The sequence below is a fragment of the Astyanax mexicanus genome, chromosome 10 (genome assembly GCF_023375975.1).
Source record: "Astyanax mexicanus isolate ESR-SI-001 chromosome 10, AstMex3_surface, whole genome shotgun sequence".
Classification (NCBI taxonomy): domain Eukaryota; kingdom Metazoa; phylum Chordata; class Actinopteri; order Characiformes; family Acestrorhamphidae; genus Astyanax; species Astyanax mexicanus.
Genome location: NC_064417.1, coordinates 26,597,152 through 26,613,310, shown reverse-complemented (window position 1 = coordinate 26,613,310; position 16,159 = coordinate 26,597,152). Strand labels below are relative to the sequence as shown.

Genomic DNA, 16,159 nt, shown 5'->3' with positions numbered 1-16,159 from the left:
TACTCACTCTCACTACCTCTGTCTTTCCCTGTCTCTCTCTCACACTCTCTATACCTCTATACCTCTCTCTCGCACTCGCTCTCACACCCTCCCTCCAATCCGACCAGGAAATGGCTCTCCTCCGTGGTTGCCATGCCAACTGCCTGCAGCCCTGGTGGTGTGCGGCGGGGAGCGTGATAATGACATTACTCTCACAGGGCTAACCGCACTTATCCCTCTCTCTCTCTCTCTCTCTCTTTCACTCTCTTTCCTTTTTCAAATTCTGTCTTTATGTTTAACTATTTATTTATCTACCTCATCATGCTTTCACTCTTTTTCCAACCTTGTTCCTATCTCTTCTTCATTGCTCTTGCCATTCTTCCTTTTCCATCCCACTGTTTTTCCATTTCTTCCTCTCTCTATATCTCTCCTCCCATTCCCATGTCTTTCCATTCTCAATTGCTACTTCCTCACCCTGATGTTTCTCTCCCCATTTCCATCCCATTCCAAACGTTTTTTCACATTCCCATTGCTCTTCTTTTATTCCCAACTTTCTCACCTTCCCTTTTTATCTCTTCCCATTCCAAACTTTCCATCTCTCTTCCCATTCCCATCTCAATCCCCTTATTTCTGTCTCTCCCCATTCCTCCATTTCCATCTCTCTCTTCCCATTTGTTCCTGCTCATCTCTCTTTGCCTGCAGTTTCCTCACTTCCACTCCATTTTACCTTTTCTCTTTCCTAATATTTTTTCCGGTCGCATATTTTCCCTCTCTCCATCCTTCTCTCCATCCTCCCTCCATTCCTTCATCTCCCCATTCCCATCTCTCTGCCTTCACACTCGCACTCTATCTCTGTACTGGTCCTCCCTCTCATCCTCTCTGTATCCCTGCATTCCCGTCACTGTCTACCACTCCCCCTCCCCTCTCTCTTCCTTGCTTTCTCTCTCATCCCTTTAATGGGTGTGTGTGTATGTGTGTGTGTGTGTGTGCAGAATAGTAGGCACCCGTGGCGACCCTCGAAGCATTAGGGAGGAGGTTCCAGTCTACCCCCCCTTTCCCCTCACATTTAAAAACACACTCTGTTTCTCTCTCTCTCACACACACAATCACCCTGCTGCCTGCTTGCCTCGCGCGTGTTTAACAAAGAGTCTCATCTCTCTATCTTCCGCCTAGCTAATCTAATGACGCGTAAAGCTTCTCGCTAGCGCGCGCACGCGTTTGCGTGTGTGAGTGAGTGTGTGAACGTGAGTGAAAGTGCCGTCAGCCATTTTTGTTTTTCCCCCTCCTTCCCCTCCATCCCCCCACCACCATGCCGCTCTCTGATTGGTGGAGGAGACTTACCTAATTACCTCAATTTTTTGGCCCCTCCCTCTTTTCCCTACTTTTTTTTCCTTCCTCCACTCATCACCATCCTTCGCTTCTATCGTTTTCCTGCCTCGGATGGAGGGATAGATGCGCTGGAGCAAAGGGAGAGATCCGTAAATCTGCCTGAGCTGCGCTCGTGAAAACCCGCGAGCCGAGAACCGGAGCATCTCCAGAAGGGAGGAGAGAGAGAAGGGGGGTGGGAGACAGAAGAGCGAGTGCTTGGAGGGGGGGCGGCTTGACAGAGGAGGATAAGACCCCCAGTGGAGGGATAGCGGTGTTGGAACAGCGTTTTTTTGGGATTTTTAGTGCTTTTAAGGTTGATTTTTTTGGGAAGTGCACGATGCTAATATTCCAGCCTGTCTTTGCGCCTCCACCATTATGAAGCCATTAGCGAGCGGCGGCGGCCATGGAGTCTCGAGCCAGGCTGATAAAAGCCCCGTGAGTATCTGCGTCTGAGGATGGGATTAGCCTGATTTTGTGAAGGGATGCATGGATGGATGGATGGATGGATGGATGGACAGATAAATGGATGCAATAATGCATGGATGGATGAGTGCACTCTCATTGCTTTTTATTTCCCCCATAATCGGAACTCCCCGTTCCACCTTAAACAGTGCAGCTGTTACGTTGTGGCGCCAGGTGCCACAACGTAACTGCTGCACTGTTTAAGGTGGAAGGGGGAGTTCCAGTCAGATGCAACTTGATCGTGCAGATTGGTGCAGATTTGTGTGTGGCTTGACAGTGCAAGCATGAGTGGGCGTCAGCGCGTGTGTGCGCGTGCATGTGTGTATGTGCAGTATTAGGCTTATTCTTTGTATTTGACAACCTTTGGAAGTGTGTCCGTGTGTGTGTTTGTGTGTGTGTGTGTTTGTGTGTGTTTGTGTGTGTGTGTGTGTGTGTGTGTGTGTGCGTGTGCGTGCGCGCGCGCGCGTGTACGTGTTTGAATAGGGTTGTGCCATTGAAAGACAGATCGTAATGTGTGTCATCAGTGTGTGAGAACATACGCACACACACACACACACATTGATGGCATTGCTCGCAGCATTGTTACACAGTATGGATGACGTGCGTATGTAGTATATATGCTGTGTGTGTGTGTGTGTGTGTGTGTGTGTGTGTGTGTGTGTGAGAGAGAGAGAGAGAGAGAGAGAGAGAGAGAGAGACTGTGCTGGAACAAGATAGCTAAGTGTAGCTGGTCAGCAGGCGTGAATGAGAGTCATTTTCTTGGGATGCAATTCATGGTGTGTGTGTGTGTGTGTGTGTGTACGTACATAAAGCTGGCTACAATTAAATGTGGCTATGAATTATTCCCAGAAATTCCCACATTTCCTCAGATATCAGAAGAAATGTATCTAAAAAAGGTTGCAAATCTTCTCTACTCAGAATTCCCACATGGATATGGATGCATACATACTTACAAACCTGACCTAAGCTCATCTATTCAGAAGGGATTAGTTATTATCCCACACTACTCAGGTGGGATAATGTAGCTAATTTTACCGCGTGACGTCTGTGATGTTAGCGACGGATTCACATGGGATAATAAATCTTATGGGATGGGAGTGGCTCCTTGATTTCAGTGTCACTGTCATGCCAAAAACAAGCCTTGCGACTGGGTCTTGATTTGTCCATTGTATATTGTGTACATTTTGTCAGGTTAATTTTGGTTTTACATTTAAAAACTTTACTGCAGCCCGTCACCCTCACCTGTGAGGGCTACCTTATTGTATAGTTGACATGAATTAGTTTGTAGAATGTTGTCAGATAAAGTAGTTGTGAAAGCACCCTATGGAATTGCCAATAGAATTCCTTTCAGAGGGCCCTTAACCCTCTGAGCTTTAAAGATCTTGTCACATTGTTGCACCAATCTAGCATCCACAGAAAACAACCTGGATACTATTTTAACCACTTAGCAACAATATAGCAACCACCTATTTAGGGGTGGGCCATATCATATCGTAGGCAACAATCTCTTATTTTGGAATATTGTGATTTTTTTTTTTTTTTTTTTTTTAAGCAAAATCTGTTGCAATCTGAAATTCTTAAAAAAAAAAATGTAACATCTCAGTTAGGGGTGTGCCATATAATATTTTCATTTAGTTGCAGTAGTGTATTATTGAAATATTTTTTTAATTTTTTTTTTTTTTTTTATGTTTTGTCATGTTGCCAAGAGTATCGTTACTGTGAAATACTGTGAAAATTCATGATATTATTTCAGGGCTATATCGCCCACCCCTACACCTAATACTACAAACAAATTGTCTGGATACCATAGAACCCAGCTAGTAACATTCAAGGAACCTCATGGAATACAAGGGGTGCACCAATGGGGGATTTCAAGGCCGATATCTGATATTACACATTTAGAACTACACCTACGTTTAGAACTTTAAAACGAATAAAAAAAACAACAACTTAAAAGTAGCTTAATTAAATTAATTTTAACATTGCACAGCCAGTGTTGTCCAAATGGAGCTTTGTTTACCTGGACGTTTTCTGGCATACAGTAAATTTGTCAGCAAATATCAGCTTGAAATATTGGCCATATCAATGTCATTTTGATATCATCGTGCATCCCTATGGAATACCGTAAAAAACATACATGCAGAAACAGTCTTCTTAATATTGTTATTGTTATAGAGATGAGTATTAGTACATACTATTTAGATATAATATTCACATATCCATTATATATCAAATAATTGCTAACACTGAAAATCAGTGTGCAATATATCACAATATTCCACTATAGATTTCATGTATCTCCAAGCTGTGTGTGCGTGTGTGTTTCTCTCTCCCTCTCTCTGTTCTTCTCTCAGTGTATAGGCAGCATTTGGCATGATGCAGGTGATGCATCTCATCAGCAGAGCTGAGAGCATAGCTGATTGGAGCTCATTATCAGAGATGCTGTGTGTGTGTGATTAGCCTTAGCTCCTAAACGTCTGATTATATGTGTTTAATTTACAGCTTATGGTGATCATGCTGGTGTACTTCTAATACCTTGCTTAATCAGAATATGGATACTGGCTGTAGAGATGAGACAGTAATTATATATCTTAGTATGAGATCAGTAACCATGACAATTCCGTGATGTGTCTCAAGAAAACAACTTTTTTTTTTATTGATTCCAGTGAAACTCTGACATGACAGATACGGGTATATTTATTATAAACCACAATTCACAAGTCACACACACCATGAATTAAACAGTAACCTGCTGAAACACAGATTTTTGCTGTTACAGACCTGCTAGTCTGCATTAAAACAACTGGTTTTGTACTCTCCGAATTGTATTGGCTGAAAAATTTACATTTTGGCAATACCAGGACATATCTTCCAAGGTGCAAGGCATTAAGATGTAAGGGCACCCACAGCCAAAGAATTTTCTATATTCTGTCCTTATCACTTACATGGGTATCATCTTCCTATATTTGAAACTGATTGGTTTGTAGAAAGTTAGAGTTTAGAGAGATTCTGGACACCTTCCAGGCTCACCTTATATTCCTTTTTATTTTAATTATTTCTCTAAAACTGTCACGCTGCCGCTGATCCTTCGTTCTATAGGTGTTGCATCTCATAGCGCTGGTAAAGCTTTATATTCTGTCTTTAAGCTACTGCTTTGAGTGTTCACTATTTCGTTTTGATCTTTTAGAATTAGTTAAATTATATTTCTTTTAGCATTTTGAGCTTAGTTAGTTGTTGTTTTTTTCAATTTCATATCTATTTTTCTGTTTTTATTATTAGCTTCTAGTTGTGCTGCCTTTTTTGTTATTTAGCATACAGAACTTTTCACTGGTATTTTCAATGAATGTTGATTTATTAATTTAATAGCTGTATCTAACTATTTTAAGCCAGACAGGCACTGTGTGATTTTTTTAATCTGTGCTAAGAGGTCATCCCCATGTGTGAGTGGTTTGTCCTTTAGGAAAACGCACGCAATTAATATGCTGACACTGTTGTCTGACTGGCAGGCTGAGAGACTGCACGTCATGCAGGCCGTAAGCAGTAGAAGAAGCGCCATGAGCTTTAACTTTAGGATCCGCACAAAAGTTGTGATCACAGTGTGATTTTTTACATTGATCCTAGTTCTACGTCACACTACCGACTATTTTCTTTAGCCGAACCCGATGGCGCGCCAGAAAAGAGGTGAGAATTCTCGCTGGCCCAAATTGGTGCATCGGGTCAGTCAGAATCGCGTTTAGGCTCGGGTTCGGGCAGACAATCTAAACTCTAGTATGCAGAACTATATTATTATTGTTATTAAGTTTTCATTCTTTTAAATAGCAGGATACTTTGACTTTTATTTCTCTGCCCAGATCATGATATATGATTTTTCCCATATCGCCCAGCACTAATAGATACAGAACTTTCTGAAGTTGGTCTGAAAGTCATGTGATGCGCCACACCTCTGCTGCCTTCAAGTCTTCAGGCATAGGCACACGTCTGTATCAAGTGTAAACTGACACCAAGCTAATGATCATAGAATGCATAGATGGATTACTCCTTGTTAGATATTAAACTATGTCAAAAACATAAAAAAATATTAAACTAGGTAGTTTGCTTTAAAATAATTGCAGAGAAAGTCTAAAAGTAACATTTCTTATAAATATTTTTTTCTGTTTGTCAGTCTTTGACTTTGTCACTAAGTATTTGATTCCGTCATAGTTATCGTTTTTAAATATTATGTTTTATTTAGTTTTAATCCTGTTATCCCAACATAAAAAAGCTTGTCAAAAATGTTATGTATCACAGTTTTTTTTTTTTTAAATAATGAACTATTCTTGTTCATGCTGTCATGAGCAGTAGCATAGGTGTTTTTATAATATGCTAATGATGCTTGCTGTCATCTCTATGTATGTATGAATATAAAGCTATATTAATGAGGTTATGTATGTGTTTTTGTGCGCGTGTGTGTACTGTATATGTGAGACAGTATCTGCCCTGTTTAATCTGACTCCCCACTAAAGCGCTTTAATCTCTTGATCCTCTCGGCTCAGGAAAGCGAGAGGCCCCTGGAGTGCTGCCGGGGCTTATGGGATAGGTCTGCATCCTCTGGTCCTCCAGTGTCAGCCTTTTTCCTCTAATGCCACACTGCTAACACTGCTTCACACCCACACTCTTGCCCACCGTACTAGAGGTGGGAATCACAGGGCATCTCGCAGTAAGATATTGTCATGCTATGTTGCCCACGATAACAATGATATCGGGATGCTTAATATATCACGAGACAATTTTCTGTAATAATTAATTGCATATGTGTTAATAAAGAGTATAAAATACTAAAAGAAAGGGGCAAATACCAGGAATTAGTATTTATAGTGTCAGTTTCACAGAATTTGGCTAAACCCATGTTCTTTACTGCAGGTTTACTCTATTGGTTTGACTATAGCACCACCACGTTGAGTAATGAAGCAGTAATTTAACAAACTAACTAATTCTAACCTCATCTCCTTCTTCCTCTTCTCTACTCCTCTATCCCATTATTTCCCTCTGACCTCCTTAAGGCCCTATCTATAGATGTTTTATTTTTAACTTCTATTATTTTTGTACTTAACCTCTTCTATTATTTGCACTTCAATATTGTAAGTCGCTTTGGACAAAAGCGTCTGCCAAATGTAATGTAATGTAATGTAATTTTAGGAAGTCAAATTGAGTGACTGGAGGGGGGGAGCCAATTAAAGATCTTAGGGAGTGTAGAGCGCCTATTTTTAAAATAAATATATAAAAAATTGACTGTGCATAGGGATACGAAATGCTTAAAATTATGCAATATATTGCAATATTGACATATTGTCCAACCCTTAAACTATACGCATGCTCATCTAGGGCTGCCACGATTAGTCGACTAGTCACGATTATGTCGACTATTAAAATAGTCGACGACTAATTTAATAGTCGATTAGTCGTTTTTTTTTTTTTCTTTGTTTTTCTCTCCAAACTGCTGCGACTGCCTTTCTGTCCTGGACGCACATGCGCAGTAGTGGAAACCGGGGTAGGTAGTGGACGACATCTCAGGACATTATACAGACAGGCTCTGGTTTCATGGCTACCCCGCTACAGAACTCAAAAGTGTGGGATCACCAAGAAAATAAAAGTGAAACGCGTGCAATGCAATATCTGCAATGAAGAACTTGCCTTCCTCGGCAGCACAACCGCGATGCACGAGCACCTGAAAAGGAGGCATGTTGTGGCTGATTAAATGACGAAGAAGCTAAATTGCTATTAAGCTGCTAAAATTAGCGTAAACAGAGCGTTAACTTAGTACTTAACTTACTCATCTTGATAGCTTTAAAACAGAGGTCACTAATAGGCGGACCGCGATCCGGATCCGGACCCAGACGTTGTCACAAATGCCGTCCCAAACCGATAAACTACAGAGAAGGATTTCATTCTGACAGTGGCTTCTGTTTTCAGTGCTTTTCGGTGCAGTAAACTCACAGATCAGTCATGTGTGGTGTAAAATCACCAAACTATGATTTTAATTGTTATTATTTTTAGTTAGCATATAGCTGAAATCTAATGTTGGTTGTATAATAGCAGCTGCATTCTATTGTGATAAACTGTGTTTTATATTCAATTAACGTATGATCCGATTAGTCGACTAATCATAAAAAATAATCGGTGATTAGTCGACTATAAAAATAATCGTTTGTGGCAGCCCTATGCTCATCATACTCATACCCACACAATTCCACACGTGCTCTCATACCCAGTTACACGCCGAGCTGTGGACCAGCCTCTAGCCCAGATGCTGTCCGGTAATGTAGGTCATTAGGACTGCAGCGGAATTTTGGGAAAGACAAGCAGCTTATAAATCATGCGTGTTTAACTGTTCACATTAATCTGTGATCCTGCATTGTTTATCATCTGTTGATGTCTGGACATGGCTTACAGGCAAATGTGATTAATCCATTAAGGAAAATGGGAACAGTAACCAGTTAAAACGTTGCTTTTTCTATAAATTTTGCAGGGATTAGGTTCCTGTATGCATGACAATGATAATTATTGTGAGGAATGCACTGAAAAATATTGATATTGCAAAAATGTTAAACTGCTTATAATACCTAATGCAACAACATTATTGTTTGTGGGCCAAAGGTTGCAAACATCTCCTAAGCAGGTTACGACACAAAATATGTAAGTTTCCTTATCATATTGGTTGATCTTTTTTGTTCATTTAAATTTTGTTGAATTGATGTGTGAATTGTGAGGGATTTTTGAGTGCATCATCGTAAGTTCTATTAATTAAGCATACACATAATTGGAAATTGGGTCAATATATAATATTTTTCATGTTGCCACTTTTGTACAGTTATTGATAAACATAATTGTTTTTAATGCTTAAAAAATTATGTTTGCTTCACCAAAGCAACTGTAGCTGATATCAGCCAACTTCAGAATTTAGGACAAAATCTGTTGGATTTTCACCTGATTTTACCGGAATTTAATGATTGACCATATTATAATATTAATATTGCAATATTTGTATTCAAGATTTGGGTCAACTTAATGTTATTGTGCAGATGCTGTATAATTTGCATAATATAATAATAATATAATAGCATTAGCGGCTAACTGCTAGCCGTGACACTGATGATACCTGTGTGTTCCGGTAAGCCAAAGTAAACATGCAGGCTGCAGTCCGATATACTCACCTCTGAATGGCCGAAAGAGCTAGTGCTCAGCACGGTTAGCAGCTAATGCTAATGCTACTCTAGTGTTGCAATCGTGGGTTAGCAGCCAGCTACAGGCCGATAACACCCAGCTCTGAGCTGTGAAAGAGCTAGCAGCTAATGCTAATACTGCTCCAGCCTCTGTGTTGGAGAAACTTCACTAAAATCCTGTATAGTGCTGTACTTCAGCGGAGTGGCTTTACTGCTCCTTACAACCTGACTGGTAGAATTCATACATAAGGCGCACTGAAGATTTTTGGGAAAATTAAAGGATTTTAAGTACGCTTTAAAGTGCAAAAAATACGGTACTTATTGATTATGTTTATTAGTTAAATTGGGCAGATTTATGCTCCAACAAATTAGCTAACATGCCATGCTAACCTTGTTTTAAACTTCTTTGGTACCGTTTGGAAAATCCTAGTTTTACAGCCTACAAACAGCTTTTTGTACCAAGCTAGATGCGGCTCAGTAATTCCTAATACTGTTGTCAGATCCTTATTTTTGGTGAATAAATGTATCAAGACAAGACTTAATAATAATTAAACAATATTAATTATTTTAATTTAAAGTGTGAATGTAATTTTATATTGTGATATGATATCCCTTCTGAAACTAACATATATTTTAAATTTACCTACTAGTATTAGTAAGAAACATTGTTATAATTTTGCATACGATTTTTTGCATGTTTTATTGGCTTTTCATAGTTTGTTATTGTTCAGTTGAATCTATGAATTGTTGTTAAATTGCTTTCTGTATTAAGTTAAGTTATAATGAGTAGATTACTCGAATATTAATGTCCTTTGTAGTGTCAGCCTTTATCAGCTCACACATTTACTCCACTGTCTGAAAGGCTTTCAGTGTTCCCCTATGGCTCCCGTATAGTGGTATTGTACCTAGTGGTATCTAGTGACCAGTGCGGTACTGGTCTAAAAGCCCATCGGGTTAATTGACTGAAGCCTGACCTAAATAGTGTTGCGAGAGAATGAAGTCTTTATTATGTGGCGTGGTGGCCTGCGCAGGCGTGAAAAGGGCACCTAAAGGACAGCGGGAGGACCCCTGGGTGGGTTTGGGAAGACAGCCAGGATATTGCTATTGACACACACTTATCGACTGCTGTCCAAATCCCAACACTCGCACCAATTAAGACAAATACAAAGTCAAACTGCCCCCCGCGAGCTGCGTTCGGGTGGCAAGCAGACCCCGCCTACGCTTTATCACCTGAATTACTCCTCCAGTGTTTTTCTTTTTTTAAAGGTTCTGCTGTTAAATGGCCGACTGAAGCATTGCTTTGCCTATAATCACAGTGTCAATGGTTAACCCTGGAGAGATGCATTTGTCCTTATTAGCGTCAGCATTAGCGGGCCCGAGTGCGTACACTACATATTTGCATTTTAGACTGTTTGTCAATATTTGTTTAAATCCTGGGCTGCAGAGTCACATTAAAAATACATGAATCAGTGTGTTTTTGTTTGACAGAGGGATCTGTAACTGTTGTACCTGGCTATACCTATAGATCAAATCTTATTGGTTTGATATTATTCTGAAGCATATTGACCTAATCTGATCTGTTTACGTACTTGTTTACTTATTAGCCTTAGCATGTAGTCTTGTGTCTCTTTGTTGTAATTCTTTCATTATGAAAATGTTGCTTGTAGGGGTAAGCAAAATGGCTATACTCATCACTGGCAAGACACTGGAAAAAATAGTTTTTTTTTTTTTTTTTTTTAAATATCACATATATACTAATGCAGTCAAATAGATGGTGAAGTTTTATTTTGTATACGTTCAGCACAGAACAGTAATCTGTAGACTTTTTGTCTATTGTCAATTACAGTCTGGTTTTGTATGATATAATAGTAATGGAACAAAGTAAATAATGGAACAAAATATTCTACCATGAAACTAAATTGCAGAATGTTTAGTGCATGCATATAAACCACAAACATAAAGAAAAACTGAAAAATACTAGTTTTAAGGCTGTGGTCCTGTATGTTGAGCATACAGAGCTGCAGGACACCTATTCTCTTCCCCTGTGACACATAAAAAGGACTTATTTTAAAAGATTTAAACCTTGTGGTTACGCCATACAGTAGAGGCTTACTGCACTCAATAAGTTTGAGCTGTTAAAAGCACCAACTACCACCAGACCAAGCCTGCTACTAAACCATACCAACTACAACCAAACCAAGCCTGCTACCAAACCATACCAACTACAACAAAACCAAGCCTACTACCAATCCATATCAACTGCAACCAAACCAAGCCTGCTACCAATTCATACCAACTACCACCAAACCAAGCCTGCTACCAATTCATACCAACTACCACCAAACCAAGCCTGCCACCAATTCATACCAACAGCCACCAAACCAAGCCTGCTACCAATCAATACCAACAGCCACCAAACCAAGCCTGCTACCAATCCATACCAACAGCCACCAAACCAAGCCTGCTACCAATCCCAACAACCACCAAACCAATCCTGCTACTAATCCATACCAAGAACTACCAAACCAAGCCTGCTACCAATTCATACAAACAACCACCAAACCAAGCCTACTTACGAAACCATTCCAACACCAACCCAACCAAGCCTGCCACCAATCCATACCAACTACAACCAAACCAAGCCTACTACCAAACCATACCAACTACAACCTAACCAAGCCTGCTACCAAACCATTCCAACTGCCACAAAACCAAGGCTGCAACCAAAACCGTTCCGACTCCCACCAAACCAAGGCTGCAATCAAACTATACCAACAGCCAAGCCATTCAGACAACCAAAGCATGCCTACTACTACCAAACCATGCCGCCAAATATCATTTTTATTGGCCACATAAATGAGATGCACAGTATCTCAATTGTAATGTTTTTAATGTGGTAAAATATTTAAGTTTTTCAAAGAAGTGATCCATACTTCCCCCTTTATCTCTGATACATATGATTTCTAGATATCATATGCTAAAATATACTTGCTGTTTGGCCATGGGTTCATGAAGTACTGTCTTGCTACTGTGCGTAAAGCCTTGTAAAGGGCGGGTGGTGGGGTCAGCTTGTCGTATTCTAGAGGGGTAATGGCTCATTTGAGAGATGTTGGGGCTTCTCCAATGGGGGAGTTCATGGCCTCCAGGCTCATCATGCTCTAGTGCTTCAGCTGAATGCGGTGTGATTGGTGCTTTCATATAGAGTAACATCACATCAGAACTGTAATGTGTTTCTTAGTGGGTCACTTCGCTCTCGAGACAAGTGCATGTTCTGGTGGGTGTTGGGCTGGGGGAGGTTGTATTATTGCTCTCTCGGGAATTTGTGGCCTGTACTTGGTCAGTCAGTCAGATTTCACACTCCATACTCGGTCTGCACATCTATACTAGGTCAGTGTCTTCGATCGCTAAGTATAGGCTGATGCTTTGTGAGGTGTAATCATCACTCTTTGATAGCAGTCTGAACTGTGATGTTTTTTTCTGGCACTCTGTCACTACGCATTACTTCGGGCTGGTTGAAAGAACCTTCAGCATATGGCGAAGAACCACTTTTTTATAGAAAAAAAGGGAAAAAACTGACGAGTCTTTTAGAGACCACTTTCTTTCCCATTTGGAGATGCAGGCAGCTGCGAAGTAGCGTAATTAAAACGCTGCTAAAACAGTTCTTGGTGTAAATGAAATTCCTCCAGGAACGAACTGTGAACTCCACATGTAAATCAGGCTCATCCACAAACAAAGAGACACCTTCTGGAAATCCTGTTAACTTTTTTTTTTTTTTTTCTTGCGCTCATCTGTGGAGTAGCGATGCCTTTCGCATGTCAGCAGCAGTCCAAAAGCTGGTGCAGACTCTGGTGAGAGCTGAATTGATGGCAGCGGAGGCCTAAGTGCCTCTCTTTTTGTATCAGAGTGGAGACATAAGGGACTGGGGAGTATCTGCCTACAGCTCAGTAGCCAGAGAGCCTCCAGGGCCAGACTGCATCCGGCCAGCCAGCCAGCACAGCTCAGGGAAAGGCCTTGAGGATCCGGAGAGAATGAAGAAGAGCACAGTGACTGCGCTAATATCCTGGACTCGCCTCATTTGATAAGGCATGGCCTGCACAGCTTGAAAATTCAAATTTACGCAGTTTTACATTCCTCCCTTGTCATCATTCAGACAGTAAATGTTCGGTATGACATACTATTACTTTATGAAAAATTGACAAAGTACGTCGTACATCAAAAACCAGCATCAGCAGCCACTTCGAAGCATGAATTTTGTTGCTACTTTTGTTCATTTTTCATGAAAAGATGGAAATCTAAAGACCTACAGTTTGCATGATGCAAGTCCGTGGCGAGTGGCTTGAGTCCTGGAGGGCTGGATTCTTGCAAAGTTCTGTTTTTTTTTTTTTTTTTCAATTAAAGTAAACTTAATTTAACGGACTCATTAATTGCCAGATTTGTGCTGCGTTCCAATTGCATCGCAAGTCGCATTTTGGAATTGGAAAGCAATTAAACAGTTAAACATTACAGTAAATCTTTGGAGTTAACTACAACTGGTTTACCAACTGTTTACAGCCGTTTAATGGTAAATCTAACAAAAATATTTCCCCATTTTTTGTTCTAGGTTGGCATTTTTAGCAGTACCAATTGATTACAATGCGAAACACAGCATTTCGCACATCTAAACATTATGTTCAGAGATTGGACTGTACTGTGTGTAAATGTAAAAGTGATAATAAACTGTATAATAATTCTTCTCTTATAGCTGGTGATGTGTGGGGCAGCCATCTTGGATTTTAAATTCAGGGTTTTTGTGTCTTTTTTGAATTTCCAAGTAGAACATCTGACTTGTGAGGTAGCTGATTAGCTTTTAGCCTTGCCTGCAAGCAGTTACTTAGGTTTGTTTATCTCCATTATTGCTGGTTGGTAAAATAGGTTTGTGTTTTACCTTCTAATGTGACTAGCTTCAGTTGAGTTTAGCTGGCAAAGTTCAGCTTGTGGATGATGGAGCAGACCTGATTAGCTGGCGTTTGGTCACGTCCCTTTAGTTTTTGCTTATTGAAAAGGGCAAATCGACCATGCTTTCTCATTCTGTTGCTTTCTGAATTCAACTACACTTTCCAGATTTATTTATCCCAAGCTTTACCAGAAATCAACATGTGATGATGTAATTAATGTATCAAAGTCGTGTCAAAGATTGAAGTAAAATAAATTATATTAGCCATAGTTAAATTGTTTGGCCCAAAAAAAGCTTTAGCTTTGATTGCTGCATGCATTTACTGTGGCATTGTTTCTTCTCCAGCTTATCCCAAAGATTCTCAATGGGGTTAAGGTCTGGACTCTGTGGTGAACTCTCAATCCATGTGTGAAAATGATGATCTCATGCTCCCTGAATCACTCTTTCACAATTCCAAACCCATGAATCCTGACATTATCATCTTGTAATATGGCCGTGCCATCAGGGAAGAAAAAAAATCCATTGATGGAATAATCTGGTCTATATTCAGTATATTTAGGTAGTCAGCTGACCTCATTCTTTCAGCACATACTGTTGCTGAACCTAGACCTGACTAACTGCAGCAACTTCAGATGATCATAAATCCAGGTGGAATTTTACTTCTCCTCATAGTAACACAGCAGCAGGTAGATGTAAGCTTAAAGGCTTCTTGTCCTGTCATGCCTTGCCTGATAGTTGTGCTCCAGATATCAATTTAATGCTCAAGGAGATTTATTTTTCCTATCTACAGGCTGGGGCTGCAGCTCCATTCTCCCTCTTTCTCCCTCTCAGTTCTTGCTCGTTCTCTTCTTCACCTCTCAGGAGAATCGGCTGCATTTCCGGCACGTATGCGATTAAGGGAAGGGGGGGTGGAAATTAGGTCAGATGCATTTTATGTGAAAGCTATACTCAGCTGACTGAAGACATCCAATAGCCTCTGAAAAAGAAGAAGGAAAAAAAACAATTTTGCTCACATAAACACACGCATGTTGGTTTTTCTATTCTTGTGAAGCCCGTCTATTAATATAATAATAGCTGTAGCTTATTTATACTTAAGCTAACGATAACCTCAACCTCAATGACCAAATAAAGAAAGTAAATCAGTTGTCTTCGATTTTTTTCTATTTGAAGTATATATATATATATATATATATATATATATATATATATAAAAAAATCTCATAATATAGTATTATCACAATATGTTGTCGACGATAACAATATCATAATACTGTAATTATACTATACTCAATTTACTGTATCTCAAGAAAAAATACCAAGAATTATGGGTTTATTGGCATCAGTTTCACAGAATTTAAAAACAAAAATTCTTCACTGCGGGTTTACCTTATTCATCTGATTAAAGCAGCGCCACACGGAGTAAAGAAGCTTTATTTTAGTGAGTCAAATATGTGGAGCAAGTCTTTTGAAGCTTAGAGCACCTATATTTAAAAAATATGTATAGATATTTGACGTCATGTATCAACAATCAAAAAATGTCCGCAATCAAAATGTCCACACAAACCGACAATTCATAATATACCACTATGCTTGTGAGGACTTCTGGACCTCAAAAAGGTAGCAAAACGTGCACAGACACACAGCCGTCAGTAGAGTCTGTGAATGTTTGAGGATGATGGCTGTGTGTGTGTGTTTGCGCTTCCCGAGATTAGCTGAATTTGGTTCCGAGGCTTTTATCTGAGCTCTGTTGTCAAAGCCCGTCTTCATGTTCAAACACTCTAGCCTCCACATGCACTTCTGTCTTCTGCTGATCTCTGGCGAGTGTGCACACACCAACTTCCATCGCCTTATGATGAAATTCTCAGTTGTGGGGGGTGAATATGCGGTTAAAGGTTAAATTCTGATGGAGAATTTTTCTCTTCTAGCTCAAATATAACATCATAAATTATCTAACACATGGATATTGCATTTTTTTTTTTTCAATTAATTAGTCTTTTAATATAACATTGCAGAAATGCTGAATGTGTATTTATTTTTTATAACGTTTCTTTCCAAAGATGGACCGGAAAATGGTTAATTTGTATAGATAATTTTTGCAGCCAAGAGAAACCAGCTACTTAACAATTTTTGTTAATTTAATTTTGTCTAAAATGTCTGAGAACAGGTTGGTTACTAGGGTCTATCATAACTGGAGGGAGAAGGTGGCAGTGGTGGCTCA

At 39.8% G+C, this 16,159-nt stretch overlaps 1 protein-coding gene across 9 annotated transcripts in view; it reads left to right on the top strand.

Moving 5' to 3' along the window:
* rapgef2b (Rap guanine nucleotide exchange factor 2b) overlaps window positions 1-16,159 on the top strand; it is a 177,143-nt gene that overhangs the window by 107,459 nt on the left and 53,525 nt on the right. Inside the window, exon 1 of one of the 9 annotated variants that reach the window (XM_049484546.1) lies at window positions 1,266-1,782. The exons of the other annotated variants lie outside the window; for them this stretch is intronic. Coding sequence (XP_049340503.1) covers window positions 1,723-1,782 — 60 coding nt within the window. The 5' untranslated portion in view covers window positions 1,266-1,722. Of the gene's footprint in view, window positions 1-1,265; window positions 1,783-16,159 lie in introns of those variants that run through there. 9 annotated transcript variants of the gene reach the window in all.